The 17,642-nt window shown below is 43.8% G+C and overlaps 1 protein-coding gene across 5 annotated transcripts in view; it reads left to right on the top strand.

Moving 5' to 3' along the window:
- The window catches only part of CXXC1 (CXXC finger protein 1), a 35,502-nt gene extending 23,074 nt beyond the window's left edge, over positions 1 to 12,428 (top strand). For all 5 annotated transcript variants that reach the window (XM_061614386.1, XM_061614388.1, XM_061614385.1 and 2 more), the window contains 8 exons: positions 5,542 to 5,726; positions 6,399 to 6,606; positions 8,159 to 8,269; positions 9,208 to 9,257; positions 10,738 to 10,834; positions 11,394 to 11,546; positions 11,707 to 11,857; positions 12,302 to 12,428. In XM_061614386.1, the coding sequence (XP_061470370.1) occupies positions 5,542 to 5,726; positions 6,399 to 6,606; positions 8,159 to 8,269; positions 9,208 to 9,257; positions 10,738 to 10,834; positions 11,394 to 11,546; positions 11,707 to 11,853 (951 nt within the window). In that variant the 3' untranslated portion in view covers positions 11,854 to 11,857; positions 12,302 to 12,428. The remainder of the gene's footprint in view (positions 1 to 5,541; positions 5,727 to 6,398; positions 6,607 to 8,158; positions 8,270 to 9,207; positions 9,258 to 10,737; positions 10,835 to 11,393; positions 11,547 to 11,706; positions 11,858 to 12,301) is intronic.
- The last annotated feature ends 5,214 nt before the right edge of the window (positions 12,429 to 17,642 follow it).

The raw sequence follows: 17,642 nt of genomic DNA, 5'->3' as shown, positions 1-17,642 counted from the left end.
TTCTGATTCAGATATGGTTCAGATATGCCCAAGTCTCCCAGAAGCTTGCGTAGCCACAGCATTTCCTTGCATCATCAGCGGATACGTACTCAGCCTCAGTAGATGAATGTGCTGCAGTCTCTTGCTTTCGACTTGTCCAGCAGATAAGTGACTGCCCATAGTAGAACAAGTTTCCACTGGTTGACTTGCGATCTTTGGTGTCTCCAGCCCAGTCAGCATCAGCATATCCTAGAAGGTTAGGATCTCGAGTAGCTGATAGCTTTAGTTTTAAGTTTGCAGTGCCTTTCGGATATCTTGCCACTCTCTTGACTGCTTCCCAGTCTTTCTTGTTTGGCAAGCTGTTTTTTCTGCAAAGGTATCCCACTGCTACCGCCACATTTGGTCTGGTTATTGTGCTGATGTACAGGAGTCTCCCTATAGCTTGTCTGTACCTTTCGTTGTCTTCCCAGGGTTGATTGTTCTGGTCTGGTTTCAAGTATCCTACTTCCATTGGTGTAGGTGCTGGATGTGCATCCTTCAGTCCTAGACTCTCAAGTAGGTCTTGAATCTTTTGTTTTTGGTTTAGAAGAAAGGATCCATCGTCCTCTCTTTCAATTTGTATTCCAAGGTAGTATGTGATGTCGCCTAGACATTTCACTTTAACTTCCTTGCTTAGATTATTTAATAACTCTTGCTTGTCTTGTGGAGTCTCATAAGCCAATAGTAAATCATCTACATAAATCAAAATATAAGTCCATTTGTTGTTCTTGAATCTGCTATACAGGCATTGGTCTGCTTTGCCTCTTTTATAGCCTTGTTTAAAGAGCATTTGGTTCAGTTTGTCATTCCATGCTCTTGCAGCTGGTTTCAGTCCATAGATGCTCTTTTGCAGTTTGCATACTAGGGTTTCTTTTCCTGGTATTTCAAAGCCTGGTGGTTGTTGCATGTAGATTTCATCTTCTATTTCCCCATGCAAGAACACTGTTTTTATATCCATGTGTTCCACCTGCATTTTCTTGTTAGCAGCAACACTTAGGAGAGTTCTGATTGTTGTATGTTTGACTACAGGAGCAAAGGTTTCATAGTAGTCTTGTCCATACTTTTGAGAGTATCCTTTGGCCACTAGTCTTGCCTTGTATCTCTCAATGTTCCCTTCAGCATCTGGCTTTTTCTTGAATACCCACTTGCAAACTACAGCTTTCCTTCCTTGAGGAAGCTTGGTAAGTGTCCAGGTTTTGTTCTTGTGTAGAGCTTCCAGCTCTTCCTTGGCTGCCTGCCTCCACCTCCAGCTTTGGGTAAGGCTTCAATATCTTTCCAGGTCTCAGGCTCTGGAGGTTCATCAGCTCTCGCCAGGTAGGGCAGTTTCAGTGGAGGTACACCTCTGTTGGTGCAGTTAGAGCGTCTTGGTACAGGACTCTCTGCTGCCCCTTCTGGCTGTGCAGGTTCCCCTTCTTGCTCTGATTCCTCACTGTCCTCCAGTGCTGGTATGTTGCTGTAATCTGTAGTGCTGTATGGTATTTCTACTTCATCTTCTTCACTGTTGTGGTCTTGGAATGGTGCCCCTTCTGGTTGGAATGCACCATGACCTTCATCAAAGTAGACAGCTCTTTGGATTTCAATCCTTTCTGTTTTGGGATTTAGGATTCTGTATCCCTTTTGTTTTGAAGAATATCCAACGAAGATTCCTTCCTTTGTAGTGTTGTCCAGTTTGGTTCTCTTCTGGTGTGGAATGTGACCATATGCTTTTGATCCAAACACCTTTATATGAGCCAAACTGGGTATGCGCCCATACCATAATTCGAATGGAGTCTTGTTACCATTCACCTTTGTTGGCAAACGATTTTGTAGATAGGTGGCAGTATACACTGCCTCTCCCCAATGTTTCTGTGGGAGATTGGCATCTTCCAGCATGGATCTCACCATCTCAATTAGGGTTCTGAATTTTCTCTCCGAGACTCTGTTCTGCTCTGGGTTGTGGGGTACAGTGCTTTGATGCTCAATCCCATTTTCAAGCAGAAACTGCTGGGTAGCATGTGACATGTACTCTCCCCCATTATCAGAATGTAGAATCTGTGGTTTTCTCTGAAATTTAGTGGTCACCATTGCCACATATCACATAACACAGCAAGTACATCTCCCTTTTTCTTGGCAGGGTTCAACTTTCATGCCTCTTACTAAATTATTATTTTGAAGGGTATTTATCTTTGCAATGTCTCTATGCCCTAATCTCCAATGCCATAAATGTAAACAAGACTTGTTACAGCATTCTTTCACAACATTAGCTTGTGGACTTTCCTGATCCACTTCATACATGCCTTTTCTCTTGGTAGCTGTGCATAAAATTTCACCATCTCTAGAAATTATGCAAGAATCTTGTTCAAATAGCGCTTTGCATCCATTATTTGTTGCTTCACTAACAGACACTAAGTTGTTTGAGATTCCTGGGGTCCAGAGCGCATTCTTGAGATAAATTTCCTCAGTGCTGCTTGGAGTCTGGCAAAACAGCTTAGCATCCCCTTGCACTTTTATGGGCACCCCCCTCGAATCTGCCATCTTGACTGATCCTCCACGTGGGGTTAATTTCTCAAACATACTTTTTTCATTTATTAAATGAGCGCTTGCCCCTGAATCAATATAGAATTTATTTTCATTGTAACATTTTTCAGCATGAGTTACTTGAAAGCCCTTTGCACTTTTCTTTTCTGTCCCTTTAAATTCTTTATTTCTTTCGGGCTTCCCTTTCTTGTCACATTGGTCTTTAAGGTGTTTTTCTGAATTGCATAGATAGCAATGCTTGGCTTTCACACCTTTGGATTCTCTTTGTTCCCGAAATCTGCATTTGACTGCCTGTCCAGCAGCTTCTTTGCTAGCTTCTTTACTTAGGAAAGAGGAGAGCTGTCCTTTTTCCTAGCTGCTTTCTGAGAGAACTGCTCTCTCACTTCTGAAATAATCTCGTTTAGAGTTTTGTTCTGTTGTTGCATTATAAGTACAAAAGTCTCCATATATTTTGGAAGAGAGTCCAGAAATAAAGCTATTTTAACTGGTTCATGTAGCTCTGTTCCTGCTTCCTCTATCCCTTGGCTAGCACCATGAATTTTGTAAGATGTTCCTCAAAAAAAATCATCCCTCATTTGCAAATTAATAAGACTTCTTAACATTGCAATCAGATGTGCCTGGCCTCTGGGCTGAAGGCTCGATTCCAGCGCAGATCACATCTGTCTGGCATTTTTACAAGTTATGATCAGTGGAATCTGAGAGTCACTTATGCATTTAGTGATGAGGTCTTGTACTTTCTCGTCTTTCTCAGTCCAAACTCTTTGTTCCTCCCGAGAAGCACCTTCTCCTGGTTCCTATCCTGTAATCACTTCTAACAGCTTCTGTTGCTTCAGATGTTTTAGCATGCGAAATTCCCACAGCTTCCATCCTCCGGGTTCCAGTCTCTGGAGACCTAGCTGCTCCTCCGTCATGCTGGCCATCCTGAAGTAAAAGCCTCAACTCTTCACTGACTAAAACTCTGAAGGTCTCTAATAGCTTCCTTGATTCAAACACAATAGCTCCTTTAATTGCTCAAATCTCCATTTGCATAGCTGGTGCCCAGAACCTGCATAGCAGAGTTGCGTAGTGCAAGCTTAGTGCGTGTGTTTGAATCTTTGCTAAGATTCTACCTTCCCTGCAAATTAGTTAGACAGAGACTTTAAGCTTTAAAATAAGAAACAACTACTTTATTCTGGAAGTACGTGCTTGATAGGAAAGAGTTGTATATTTAGCTAACTAGCTATGCTGGAGCAACGAGCACTGGTCCCAGTACTCGCCCTCATCCTGGCTGAGAGGAGAGACAAAGAGAAGATGTCTGCTCCCCTCTTGAGAGAAAAAGAACACAGAGAGAGGCGGGAAGGAACTGGGACCAAACATCCTGTTGCTCATCAGTCTAGCAGGAAGGGAAGAGACGGCAGAGGATCAAAGGGATAGGTATAGCCTCAACCAGCAAGAGGTCTAGCTCTCTAGCTACCCTTATTAACCCCATGCAGCCTCAACCCACCAAGTTGGAGTTGAACCTCATACATTCCAACACCATCAACAGTTGATTCTAAACAAAAGGTGGTCTAGAGATTGAGCCACCTGTCGGGTATGCTTTAATTTGGATTCCTGCATTGAGCAGGGGGTTGGACTCAATGACCTTATTGGTCCTTTCCAACTCTACTATTCTGATTCTGTGAATCGCCTAGAGAAGAAAAAAGCACACTGTGGCAGATCTATTATTCAACTATAGCAGCTTGCCTTAAACAAGCTCAGACCATTGATCCATCTAGCCCAGCATTATGTACTCTAGCTTTCCCCAACCAGGTGCCCGCCAGATGTTGTTGGACTACAACTCCCATCATTACCACTCAGCATGGTCAGTAACCAGGGCTGTTGTGAGTTACAGTTCAAAACATCTGGAGGGCACCAGGTTGGGTGGTCTACTCTGACAGGCAGTGAATATCCCAAGGTCTTAGGCAGAAAAAAAAACCTTTCCTATCACCTGCTACCTGATCCTTTTAACTGGAGATGCCAGGAATTGAACCTTGGACCTATTGCATGCAAAGCATGTGCTCTACCACTGAGCTACAGTCTTGAATTATTATATATTTAGAGCCAGTGTGGTGTAGTGGTTAAGGTGTTGGACTGTGACCTGGGAGACCAGGGTTCGATTCCCCACACAGCCATGAAGCTCACTGGGTGACCTTGAGCCAGTCACTGCCTCTCAGCCTCAGAGGAAGGCAATGGTATACCCCCTCTGAATACCGCTTACCATGAACACCCTATTCATTGGGTCTCCCATAAGTCGGAATCGACTTGAAGGCAGTACATTTACATTTGTTTATTATGAAAGTATTCAATAATAGATTGAATGGAGATACAAAATGATATATGAAAGACAAGAGTTATTGCATTGTTGTTGTAACAGAATATTAAGCACATAGATAACAGGCAGTTATACAAGTAATACAAGAAACTGGTAACTGGTCTAGTAACCCATTTCAGCAATTGCTTATGTTGTTAATGGCTTTTATTAGATGATGATGGTGACAAAACCAGGGTGGTATAGTGGCTGATAGCACTCGTTGAGGAACAGAGAGACAGAGCTATGAAGCTGACTGGATACCCTTGGGGCAGTCACTTTCTCTCAGCCTAATCTTCCTCACAGGGTTGCGGTGAGGATCATGTGGATGGGTGGGTAGGTGGGGAACCCATGTTCTTTAAAGGAAGAATTAGATCACACAATAGGAATTAATTTGTCGATCTTCCTCCTATATTTGCCAGAGGGGATCTTAGGGTGGTGGAGGTGGTAACAGAAGGAGTGGAGGCAATGGGCAGCTGGCCATTCACTGTTGCCTGAGTGTCAGTGCTGGAAAAATCTACCATTGGCCCTGTGAGCAAACTGGCTTTATCATAGAAGGAGAAAATAGGGACAGTAAGTAGGATTTCCTTCATGTGAAGACCCTGAGTAAAAACTAATGTCTCTTCTGCCGTCATGTGTGCTGATTCTAACTAGTGTCTGCTGTGGTTCTTGCCCTGCAGAAGGAGGAGAAATACAAGCGTCACAAGCAGAAGCAAAAGCACCGGGACAGGTCAAAGCATGCTGAACGGGTGGATGCCAAAGACCCATCCTCATTACACCAATGTCTTGGCCCTGGCTGCATCCAGGCTGCCCGGGCCAACTCCAAGTACTGTTCTGATGAATGTGGCATGAAGCTGGCAGCAAAGTAAGTGGTGAACCCTCCTTGTTACCACCTCTCCCCTACTTTCTATTTATTTTCCGATCAGCTTTGTCTCTGTTTTCCAGAATAAGCTGGGTGACAAATGGGTATGTTTCATGGAGCTGGTGTGGTGGGCCAGAGTGCTGATTTTGGGGCTGCAAAAATATGGACACATTCATTGGCCTTTGGTCATTTAACCATCTCTCAGCCTCAATTCTTCAGCTGCACAAAAGGAGTAATTCTGATGTAACTTAAAGGACACTTTTGAAGATGAATGCCATTATACAGTAGCAGGTATAGTGAATCCCGTAATGGCCCAAACAAGGGAGCAAGTAGATCAGTCTGAGTTAGAGGTTGTGAGAGTCCTATATGATTATGATCTGAAGATTCTCCATTTTCTCCTTACTTACATTGTCCCAGTGCAAGGGAAGGCTATTTTGGGCTCTGCATGCTATCTTTTTTGTTCCCTTACAAGCAGCCAACTCTTGTAAGCAGTACCTTTATTAAGGAAAAGGTAACACCGTACCAGCCCCTTCAGACATCAGCTGTTGCAGGATCTCGTGTGGCAAAGGCGTTCATTGTGCTGTGTGACGCTGCCTGTTGTTTGATGTACCCTGATATTAGTGTATTGGCCAGTTTCCAGTTGTGCACATGCATGCTGTCTCTCTCCACTCACAGCCGCATCTATGAGATCCTCCCCCAGCGCATCCAGCAATGGCAGCAAAGCCCATGTGTGGCAGAAGAGCACGGCAAGAAGCTGTTGGAGCGGATACGGCGGGAGCAGCAGCAGGCCCGCCTCAAGCTACAGGAAATGGAGCGCAAATTCCATGAATTGGAAGCTGTCATTGTCCGGGCCAAGCAGCAAGCCATCAAGGAAGATGAAGAGGTGCTGGGAAAGTGCTGCTGGTGGGCCAGGCCTCCTGCGTCCTCTTCTGATTGGTTGTGAACAGCAGGTTCCTAACGTTCAAGAGAGAACACGGGAGCTTGGATTGCAAAAGGGCTCTAGTCTAATCCACCCAGTTGTATACACTTGGGAAGGGCCATTGTTCAGTAGACCATCTGCTGTGTATGCATAAGGTCCCAGGTTCTTTCCCTGGCATCTTCAGGTGGGACTGGGAGTGTGTCTGGTCTGAAACCCTGGACAGCTGCTTCATCAGCATAGACATTACTGAGCTTGATGTACCCAATGTTCTGACACTGTTTAAGGGATCTTTCTGTGTCCCTGTGTGTTTTATTTCATAATTTGGATGTAAATTCACAGAGTTCTTTGACTGTTAATAGCATGGGTCAGTTCCCAGATTAAGCAGAGGGCTTGCATCCATAATCTCATGGGTATGTTTTACTTGTGACTTATTCATTGTCTGCATGGCAATATGTAAACCTGATCCTCTAGTCCACAGCAATTTATTTCTGATGAACAAAATGAATCAAGAAGATGATATTGGCTTAAACTGCTCTAGGAATATTTTGAAAAGTGTAGGGTATAAATCCTTTATCATAAATAAGCTATAACCTATTCAGCTGATCCAGCTTGCTTTTGCCTGACAGTGTTTAGCTTGGCATCATTTGCTGATTTCAGTTGATGCTAAAGCTTGCTTAAATCGTCCTTGGTATGACAAAGAAGTTATAATCTCCATTAGGAGTTATGGCAAGAAAACAAAGCAATGATATAGTTCTCTTTTATAACAGTGACAGGTCATGTTAGAACTGTTCTTAGGGCTTTCTTGGGCAAGTAGCAGGGCACCCTTCCCTTTATTTATTAAGTAAGCAAACACTTGGGAGTTCCTAAAACTATGTTAGTGTCAGCCTACAGGAACTCTACCACAGGTGTGGACCCTGAATAATCCTATCTCAGCAAGTAGGCTATATTCTGCTGGCCCTGTACATGGCACTGTTACATTGTGAATGATGACTGGAGCTTTCCATGTGTCCATACAGTGTTGTGTGCAATGCTTAAGCCCTTCTCCCTCTCCAAGAGGGGTGAGAAAAGTGGGCTGGGCCAAGTGGGATTCCTTGCTGACATGGCAAAGGATGCATCGTGGAGAGAGAGAGGCAAAGGGAAACCTTTACAACTCTCCCTCCAGGCTGACTTCTAGCCAGGATTGTTCAGTGCAGCCTGAGAAGTGGTGTTTGGAGTGAAATGTTCCCCAAGCCCATACAGCTTGTGATCTACTCATCCAACACAGTCTGTCAATCATCCTCTTGTGGCCTACCAAATGCTTAATAAACCTCCTGGTACTGTAGCCTACCTGGAACTGCAAAAACTGGTGGTGGGATTGTCAAGCATTGGCAGGCCCTGTTCGTGTGTGTGGGCTTGGCGGGCTGTAAGCTCTGCAGGCTTGCCCTACCCTCTTGGTGTTGCAGGGATGAGATGCTGCTTGCCTTAAAAATCTGGCTACTACATCCTGATACCTCCTTTCCTCTATTCTCTGTCTCAGACCAGCGAAGGAGACAGCGATGACACAGACTTGCAGATATTCTGTGTCTCCTGCGGACACCCCATCAACCCTAAGGTGGCCCTGCGCCACATGGAGCGATGCTACGCCAAGGTATTCTTGCCTTCTCTGTGCTGTGGGTGACCTTGGTGTTGGATTTCAGCTGCTATGTTTGAACATAGGGTAGGCTTTCAGAGTCGTCTTGAGTGAGTTGCTGCTGCTCAGCCTCTGAAACAGGAATGTTTCTGGCATGCCTCCAAACTGGCATGAGTGTGGATGAAGATGGCAAGGTGCTACAGAAATGATAGGTAACTCCAGGTTGTGGAATGCAAGTCTCAGCTGAACAGCATCTTCTGCTGGATTGTGGAGCAACTTCCTGACTTGCTCGTCAAAGCCTTTACAGCTGTACACAGGACTGCACTACAAAAAGAATGTAAATTCTGCACAAAGAATGTTGAATTCTGGAAGCTGAATAAATAATGCAAGTTTTCAAGAGCTGACTCTTCTTCCCACACACTACCCCCTTTGGCTTGAAAAGCATTTCTGAATGAAGGGTGTTGTTGAAATGCAAGACGTCATTCACTGTAGCTTGACATCAGTCATGCTTAACCTATAGCCTGCATAGTTGATGATTTTGGAACTGAGTGTCACATGATGCTATGATTACCATAAATATTTTTATCCAATGTGTTGAATAAATATGTGGGGATAGGTCTTTTGATATCTACCTGCATGTGCCATAGAAACTAGACGCTCAACTTCTGTAGTTGGAGACAGGAAGCCTACTCTTTTCTATAGTGGCCCTGGCCATCTGTCAAAGTGGCCTGTAGGGGTTGGGGGAGGTTTAGATGTAACTCACTAGCCAAATCCAGTTCCTCACCCCTCTTTCTAGAATTTTGGAAGAATAAGGGGGTGGAACGAGGCATACGACTACATCTGTGAACAGCTCGTTGAACTTAGGGGGACGATAGTTATTTCACTTGATGGTGTTGATAATGCTTTTGTTCTGCTGAGACTTCATGGCTCTTCTTTTCTTGTCTTCTCTCCTGCAGTACGAGAGCCAGACATCCTTTGGGTCTATGTATCCAACACGCATTGAAGGGTAAGATATCTCAGTCCTTGAGCTCCTTGCTGCTGGGAGATATTTATCAAACCTTAGTCACTAGGGCTCCTTGCACTGGTGACGTCTGTCTTGCAAATCTGCTCCTTTGTTCCATAGTTACCCTGATGAACAACAGGCTGTGAAGCAATCTAGTAGCCCTTTCCAAATCTGTCAGCCTGTGTTCTCCTGTACTGTACTTTCCATGGGGGCTGTGTGAGTGTGGCTTTCTACTCCCAGACATAAATCCTAATGTAGCAATGCTGGTGGTACAAGCTGCATCACCACTTCTACTATTTTTGAGAGGGTTTTTGGAGGAAAGCGGGGAAGGGGAAAGGAAAAGTGAGGGAGGCAGAGAAAGATGACTATAAATGGTTAAAAAAATTAGAGGCTGGTTGGTATTAGTGCAGGCTGCTTGGAATATACAGTCCTGAATTTGATGTTGGTCTTAGATGCCACGTGAGTGGGAGTGCCTTTGGTCTATTCAGTAACTTTGAGAAATTGATACTCACCCTTTTTACTCCTGCTATTAGCAGGTACGCAGGAGGGAACAACGGTGGTAAACATCTATGGGCTGTACAATTTCATACTTCAGGTGGGCTTACATGAATGCTCCTTCTTACAGAAAATGTTAAAACTGCTTCATGTGGAAAACTAAATGTTGGGAAGAAAGCTAGGCTAGAATCCTCCCTGCTGTCTAGTGTTAAGCTTACGTCTGGGGAATTTATATGAAAACTTTTTGTGGCCATGTGAACCCCTGCCCGTAGTCTGAAGTGGTACAGTTCAGACTACCTTTTTCTGAATTGGGCCGTAATCTTGGGCCATAATCTTGTTTTGAAAGCCTGCAAAATCTTCATTTTCACAGTCTTCCTAAGCAGCTTGGCCCATTGTTGACCTCTGGGTGTTATCGAGGTGGAGCTGTGTTCTGGGCTACTTGACATTGCACTGGATGGGATCTTCTGGAAAACAGAGTGGGAGTGAGGCTTATGGAGGGAATCCTCCCTCACCTCAGAATGTCTGTATATGGGAAAGGGAACTCTCAACTGCCGGCATGCCTGATTAGGTAACTCTGATCTTCTCAGTTAGAGAAACATGGCAGTACTTATTTAACTTGCAAAGCATGTGCTCTACCCTTCCCAGTTCTGAATCTAGGAAGTCCACAATTCCACCCAGTATCTCCAGTTGAAACGATCTTGGGTAGCATTGCTGTCATTGACTCCTGTCTGAAACCCTGGAGAGCTGTTGCCAGTTAGCAAGTACTAAGTTAGATGGACCAGTGGTCTGACTATACGAGTCAGCTTGATCTGTCCAGCACTGCTTACAAGCAAGTAACCTCACTTTCCTAGCATTTAACCAGAACTGGCTCTTCTTTAATGTTTTAAGTTTAACTGACATTTTAAATTTAAATCCATTTCTTACTCATCCAGTTCACTGAGGACAATGCCGTGACTTTTTCCCTTGCCTACGTGTGTTCTTTCTTCAGGGCAACCCGTCTTTTCTGTGATGTCTACAACCCACAAAGCAAGACCTACTGCAAACGCTTGCAGGTCCTGTGCCCAGAGCATTCCCGTGATCCTAAGGTAAGAAATAGAATGGCATTCCCTTGAGGTCCTGCCGCACTCTAGTTTAGGAAGAGGCTAGGACAGGCTATCTTTCAGATCTATGAGGGGAATGGCCATTATTTGGAATATGATATACTACTCATCGAGGGCTGTGTGCTTTGGTAAGAGCACAGAAAAAGCATGGCATGTGACACTGAACTATCATGGCTATCTTAAAATGGCTATCATTTTAAGAATAAAAGCAAGTTTCTAGCCAATATGACCGCAAGGATACACTTGAAAGCTTGTGGGGAATGCTTGCTGAAGTATCACAGTCCAGGAGCATAGCTAAATAAGATTTCCAGAGGGGAAAGGACTTCATTGTCCTGCATGACATCTTCCCACTTCCCTCTGACTAGTGAAGCCAGAATGACATATACAAAATGAACACATGTGCATAATTTTTACAGATTGTAGAATTGCCCTTTTGTTGTGCTGCATTTTGATTATCTTGGTGCAGAATATTATTTTTTTTTAGCCAGAGTACACACAGAGAACTCTGGCTTCAATCTCAGTCTTGACTGTGACTTTTCCCTAGGTGTCAGCAGATGAGGTATGTGGCTGCCCCATGGTAAAAGATGTGTTTGAGCTCACTGGGGAATTCTGCCGTGTGCCCAAGCGCAAATGCAACAGACACTACTGCTGGGAGAAACTACGCCGGGCTGAAGTGGACCTAGAGCGAGTGCGCGTGGTATGAACCAGGAACTCAAATTTGGCTGGGGTGGGTGAACAGCAAAGGACCTGTCATGTTGCATATGAAATAGGCTGGTTGATTTCAGGAGGAGTTGCAGCTGATGGAAATCCTTTGGCTATGGGTGGGTGTGATTACTTTCATCTTAATCCTTTGGCAGTGGTACAAGCTAGATGAGCTGTTTGAGCAGGAGCGAAATGTCCGTATGGCCATGACCAACCGTGCTGGGCTGCTCGCCCTCATGTTGCATCAGACGATCCAGCATGATCCGCTAACCACAGATCTGCGCACAACCACTGATCGCTGAGCTGGTGAGTTTGTGGGGCCAGTGTTGATCCAGGACCCTGCTGGCTCTGGGTTGGGAAAGAAGGTTCATACAGGGCAGGCTCCAGCTTCTTGGGGATCTTGGTTAATTTGACCAAGAAGGACTCCATTTCTTCAGTTAATGAACCTCTGCCAGTGTCTGGCACTGACCATGGGCTCTGGGAACATGCTGTGGTGCCTTTCCTTGTAGGGATGCACCAGTGCACATCCACTGCTGAGGTGGAGGGTAGAAGCTTTTCTTGGTTGCTGTGGCCACAAAGTGGATTTTTCCCTGGGCCTGATCAAGACATTGAACAGCTCACCTGCAAGTGGGCCTGCTCTTTTCTATAGAAGAGCATGAGATGGAATGTCTGGCTCACTTAAGGGAAAGATTGGTAGAGCCCTGTGTTGTATCTTCCCTTTCCTAATGCTCATCTTTTTTCCCTCTGCAGGTGCTTCCTGACTGCTGATTATGAGACCTTCATGATTCAGTGCCAATTTGAACCAGAATCTTTTTTAAGAAATGATTTTTCATATGCTCTTTCTTTTTTATTAATTAAAGTGGTTTGTTGTTTTGGCTGTGAGCCCCTTCTTGATCCTGTAGAATCTAGATGCCTTTGACCTAACCCCTGTGCCAGTGGCTGTTAGCCTTGTCTGTATATAGTCTTTTGAAAAATATTCATGTGGTTCTAGGTGAGACCTGGCAATAGGGTTTGGGAGTAGGGAAATTAGTGATGGTTCTTCTTTCCTGTTCTCCCCCCCCCAAAAAAAGGAAATCTGTTTTCCCTGCTACTGACTTAGGACAGCACCTACTTCTGTAAGCAGGATATTGATTAGATTTGTGATGCTGTATTGCAGCAAAGACCTTTCTAGGCATTAAGTACCCATCGCCTTTCCACATAGCTGCTGTTGGCTAAGAGACTTGGGAAGTAGGGAGAAAAGGCTGTTGAATCAGGGCAAGGGAGACAGCCATGCACAAACATACCATTTCATTGTGTGCTGCTGCCTGGAGGCAGAAAATAATCGAATAAAAAGTACCTTGAAATGTTCTGTGTGTGTGTGTTAGTTAGGGCTGATGTCTTGAAAGTGTGAATTACTATTTCATCTGCTGCTGCTTCCTCCCTCTCTCTGTCCTTGCTGCTAACCCAGATCTCTCCTAGCAGCGCAACCTTCTCCTTTTATGTTTGCAAGAGGTGCTAGAGGTATGCTGTCTACCATCCATCCTTGCCTGAATACTGCTAGAGTGCCTGATTTATCAACCTTCTATAGTCCTTATTTGTGAAGCCTGTCCATGTGCGTCTCTTCCCTTCCTTGCGTTGTCTGTCTCCCCATCCCACCACAAGAAAAAAAGACGTCAGTGAAAGTCAACCCCAGAAAGTACAAGGGCAGTGATCCAAGCTTAACTTCATTGGAGAATGATTTCTATCTGTGTACACATGTGCAATCTCTGCATTGCATCTAAGAATCAAACTACTGTCATGCTTCCTTTCTCCATTCTGATTTTGAGAAGTTATGTCTAGTTAATTCTCCAAAGTCCATCTCAATAGTATCCAGCTAGTCTTAAGTAAAGTAACTTTGAACTGAGAAGTGTCACTACCATAATATTGCAGAGGTAATCAACGTGGTGCCCTCCCAAGATGTTTTTGGATTACAACTCCCATCAGCACGACCCAGCATGGTGAGTAGTCAAGAATGATGGAAGTTATAGTCCAACAACATCTGGAGGATACCACACTGCTTATACCTTCTCTATAGAAACAGCTCTCTACTACCGCTTCATGCATGTAGCAGGTATCTTCATGTTGGGTCTTCATGTTTAGATGCAATGGCTGTGTCTTGTGAAGTCTACTTGTGCCTGTTACCCAGAATTCTCCATTTCTGTTTCTTCTTTGAAGTAGGATCTTCTAAGTTATTCCTTTCACTTTTGATGGTTAAAACTAGCTGGCATTCAGGAGGAAGCTTAGAGGTAATAATAGGCTTGTGCTGCCTCTTGGTTTCTTCCTCGTATCTAGCTACATTAATTCTACAAATGTGTTTGCATTTGCTTGAGTGTAAATAATAGTAATATAATACAGCACTTTAATTTAGCACTTGATACCTAACAGCACTGGATCATGGGCTGAGTGAGACCCTGAGTGACAGGGCTTTTTCAGTCGTGGCCCCACTCTGGAATTCCCTCTCAAATGATCTCTGCCATGCCCCCTCTATGATGAGCTTCTGCCGGGCCTTGAAGACCTGGCTCTTCAGGCAGGCTTTTGGGGTGGGTTAGGTTTTATTATCGTTTTGAGATTTTTAATGCTCAATTGTAATTTGTATGTTTTTATGTTGTATGTCGCCCAGAGTGGCTGGATAACCAGCCAGATGGACGACTAATAAATTTAATAAATAAATAAATAAATACTCAGCCCCACCTCCTTAGAGGATTTTGGGTAGGAACAGCTGCTAGTTGGGGGGGGGGGGAGAGGATGAGAGCCTGAATAATTCTGCCTGCATATGGACGCCATGCAACTTCTGTTCCTGTACTAGAATAGAGTTTGATTTTGAGAATCTTTTGTAAACCACTTTTGGCTGTCTTTCAAGGCTACACAACAGGATGTATGTATTCTGAATAAATAGCCCTATTGAATGCATGCATAAGATTGCTAACCCTAATTCCTCAGCTCTGTTCTGTGCTCTTCTCTCCACTCTGGTAGCGCCTAAAGGATTTTAAAAAAATATTTCTGGAATAGTCTCCTGAATAGAGAGTGCCCTTCTGTTCTACTTGTCAGTTAGGTATTTGAGAGGAGGGACAGGGCATTTGATATATCTTGATTCTCCACCCCATTACAAATTGAGCTTTGGCCTGGGTTTGATGGGCTAAATGCCTATGAACACTTACCATCTGTTGCTACAGCCTCCCTTCTTACCCTCCTATGAGGATGAGTTCCCCCTCTTTGCCTTCCTATAGCATCAGGCTTATTGCTCAATCACTTGTTCTTCTTTGCTCATAAGCAACTGAATCATAGAATCATAGAGTTGGCAGGGGCCTTGTAGGCCATCGAGTCCAACCCCCTGCTCACAGCAGGAAATCCACAGCTAGAGCATCTCCCGCAGTAGCTGTCCAGCCTCTGCTTGAAGACATCCAGCGAAGGGGATCCCACCACCTCCCTAGGCAGTCGGTTCCATTGCCGAACTGCCCTTACTGTCAAGAAGTTCCTTCTAATGTCCAGTCTGAATCTACGCTCCTGCAACTTAAAACCATTAGACCTAGTCCTACCCTCTGGGGCAGCAGAGAACAAATCTGTACCTTCCTCTATGTGACAGCCCTTCAGGTACTTAAAGGGTGGAATCATGTCACCCTCAGCCTTCTCTTCACCAGACTGAACATGCCAAGTTCCTTCAACCTTTCCTCATAAGACTTGTTCTCCATACCAGCTATCATCCTCGTCGCCCTCTTCTGAACCCGCTCTAACTTGTCTATATCTTTCTTAAAATGAGGCGCCCAGAACTGAATGCAGTATTCCAGATGAGGCCTGACTAATGCAGAATATAGTGGGACTATTACTTCCCTCGACCTGGAAACTGTAGCTCTGTTTATGCAGCCCAAAACCGCGTTTGCCTTTTTTGCCGCAGCATCACACTACTGGGTCATGTTCAACTTGCGATCCACTACAATTCCAAGGTCCTTCTCACATGCACTACTGCTAAGCCGGGTATTTCCCATCCTGTACCCGTGCATTTTGTTTTTGTGGCCTAAATGCAGAATCTTGCATTTGTCTTTATTGAATGTCATTTTATTAATTTCAGCCCAATTTTCTAGTCTATCCAGGTCCCTTTGGATTTTATTCCTTTGTGTTAGCTATCCCTCCCAGTTTCGTATCATCCGCAAACTTCATAAGGCTTCCCTCCACCCCATCATCTAAGTCACTGATAAAAATGTTGAAGAGTATCGGCCCCAGGACAGAACCCTGTGGCACTCCACTCGAAACCTCCTTCCAGTCCGAAGCAGAGCCACCGACGACCACTCTTTGAGTACAGTTTTCCAACCAGTTGTTAATCCACCTGACAGTATTTCCATGTAGTCCGCATTTAACCAGTTTGCTAATCAAAAGGTCGTGGGAGACTTTGTCAAACGCTTTGCTGAAATCTAGATAGATGACATCTATAGCATTTCCACCATCTACTAAGCTAGTGACCCGATCAAAAAAAGAGATGAGATTAGTTTGACAGGATATAGTCATTTTGGAAAGCAAGCCCTGTTATGAAAGTTGATAGGTTTCCAGAGAAGTTTGGGTAGGCTTCTCTACCCAAAAACACTTCTCTTTGTTTCTTGTGACTTGGATACTAGCACTTTCTGGGTGGAAATTTTCTTATAGCATATTTGGTGATAGGGTTAGCCCCATGTCCAATAAAAAACCTAAACCTTATTACTAGTTGTTTTCCTCATAATAAGTGTGCTTCCTGCAGCACCTATCAGGTTTTGGGACAGATAGCATGCTGTTGCTGTCAAACAGTTTTGGGGGCTCATTTTATTTATTAATATATTTGTGTCCCATCATTCAAAATTATAAAAGCTTTGTGTACAATTTTTTCAGTTGTAAAATAATTTGAATGATATTCAGCTAACCCACTGAAATAATAATGAGTATGACAAATATTGGATATTACCCTTTATAATTAACAAGGTGCTGTAGCCATGTTTACTCAGAAATAAATTCCACTAAATTCAGTTACTCCCTCCCATGCAAATGCAAAAGTTTGTGTAGTGCAACCGGACTGATCTCCCACTCCTTGAATTCTTTTTAAGGGTATGGTAGGAAGAAATTTTAATATGTTCAAAACTAATTGCTCCCAAAGACCCCTATATAGTCATGACTCCAACTGGATCACATTCTATTGCCACTTCCCTTTTTAGAGTTGGTCACCCTTGCTTTTCTCTGAATTTGAAACTGAATTTGGTTCTCCCTGTTGAGGAGAATCTACAGCATTGTCGAAATTGTCAGGCTAGAGGTGTTTTAAATTTATTATGTTCCACTCTAATTTCCAAAACAAAGTTCATTTATGAGACTTTAAAAACAAGCTTCCCAATTCCAATGTCAGCAGGTAGGACTATTCTTGGCTCCTTTTGACACCATTTGCTTGTGTCAGCTATTCATATGAAACAAGTCCCAAAACCATTATTTTAGTGTTGCTGTGATTGGGTAACAGCATGTCTATCCCCCAAATTAAAGGCAGAAGCAAAGACTGAAGCACACAATCTTTCAGCTTAAGCCATTTCTTGTATAGCAGTTGCTAAACACTAAATGCTTTTCTACTGCAAACACGGGCCACAGTTGTCATATTCAGTAAACTGTGGTCACAGTCCAGCACTAAAGTCCTCCACTGTCCTTAACATTGTTAAGAGGGTGGGTGCAAGACTGCAGCTGAGTTACAACAGTCCTGTAATGTAGCCACATAACCTAATAGTGCAGGTTTGAAGTAAGGATGAGAGAATAGTTTATGGCAACCCTACAGTATATTACGTACTTAGCAACTTACAACACACCATAACTCATTTTGTATTAGAATCAGGTTCAAAAGACTTATGATGCATATGGTTTTATTAATTAGGACAACATAGCATGGAGGCAGGGATGTAGACTTGCAATTCAACGGGGGGGGGCTTTGAAATTCACTTTTAGGATAGTCACTTTAAGATCTGCAAATATACATAGGACAAAGTGGACAGTCTACACTAGAGAATGGACACAAATTTAACATTAAAAAAGGTAACACTGAAAAGTCTGTAGATTTTAATCTTGGTCATTCAGTTGC

Source organism: Rhineura floridana, chromosome 3 (assembly GCF_030035675.1).
Source record: "Rhineura floridana isolate rRhiFlo1 chromosome 3, rRhiFlo1.hap2, whole genome shotgun sequence".
In the NCBI taxonomy this organism is placed as follows: domain Eukaryota; kingdom Metazoa; phylum Chordata; class Lepidosauria; order Squamata; family Rhineuridae; genus Rhineura; species Rhineura floridana.
Note: the sequence above shows the minus strand (reverse complement) of the source record. Positions and strands in the feature narration are given on the sequence as shown.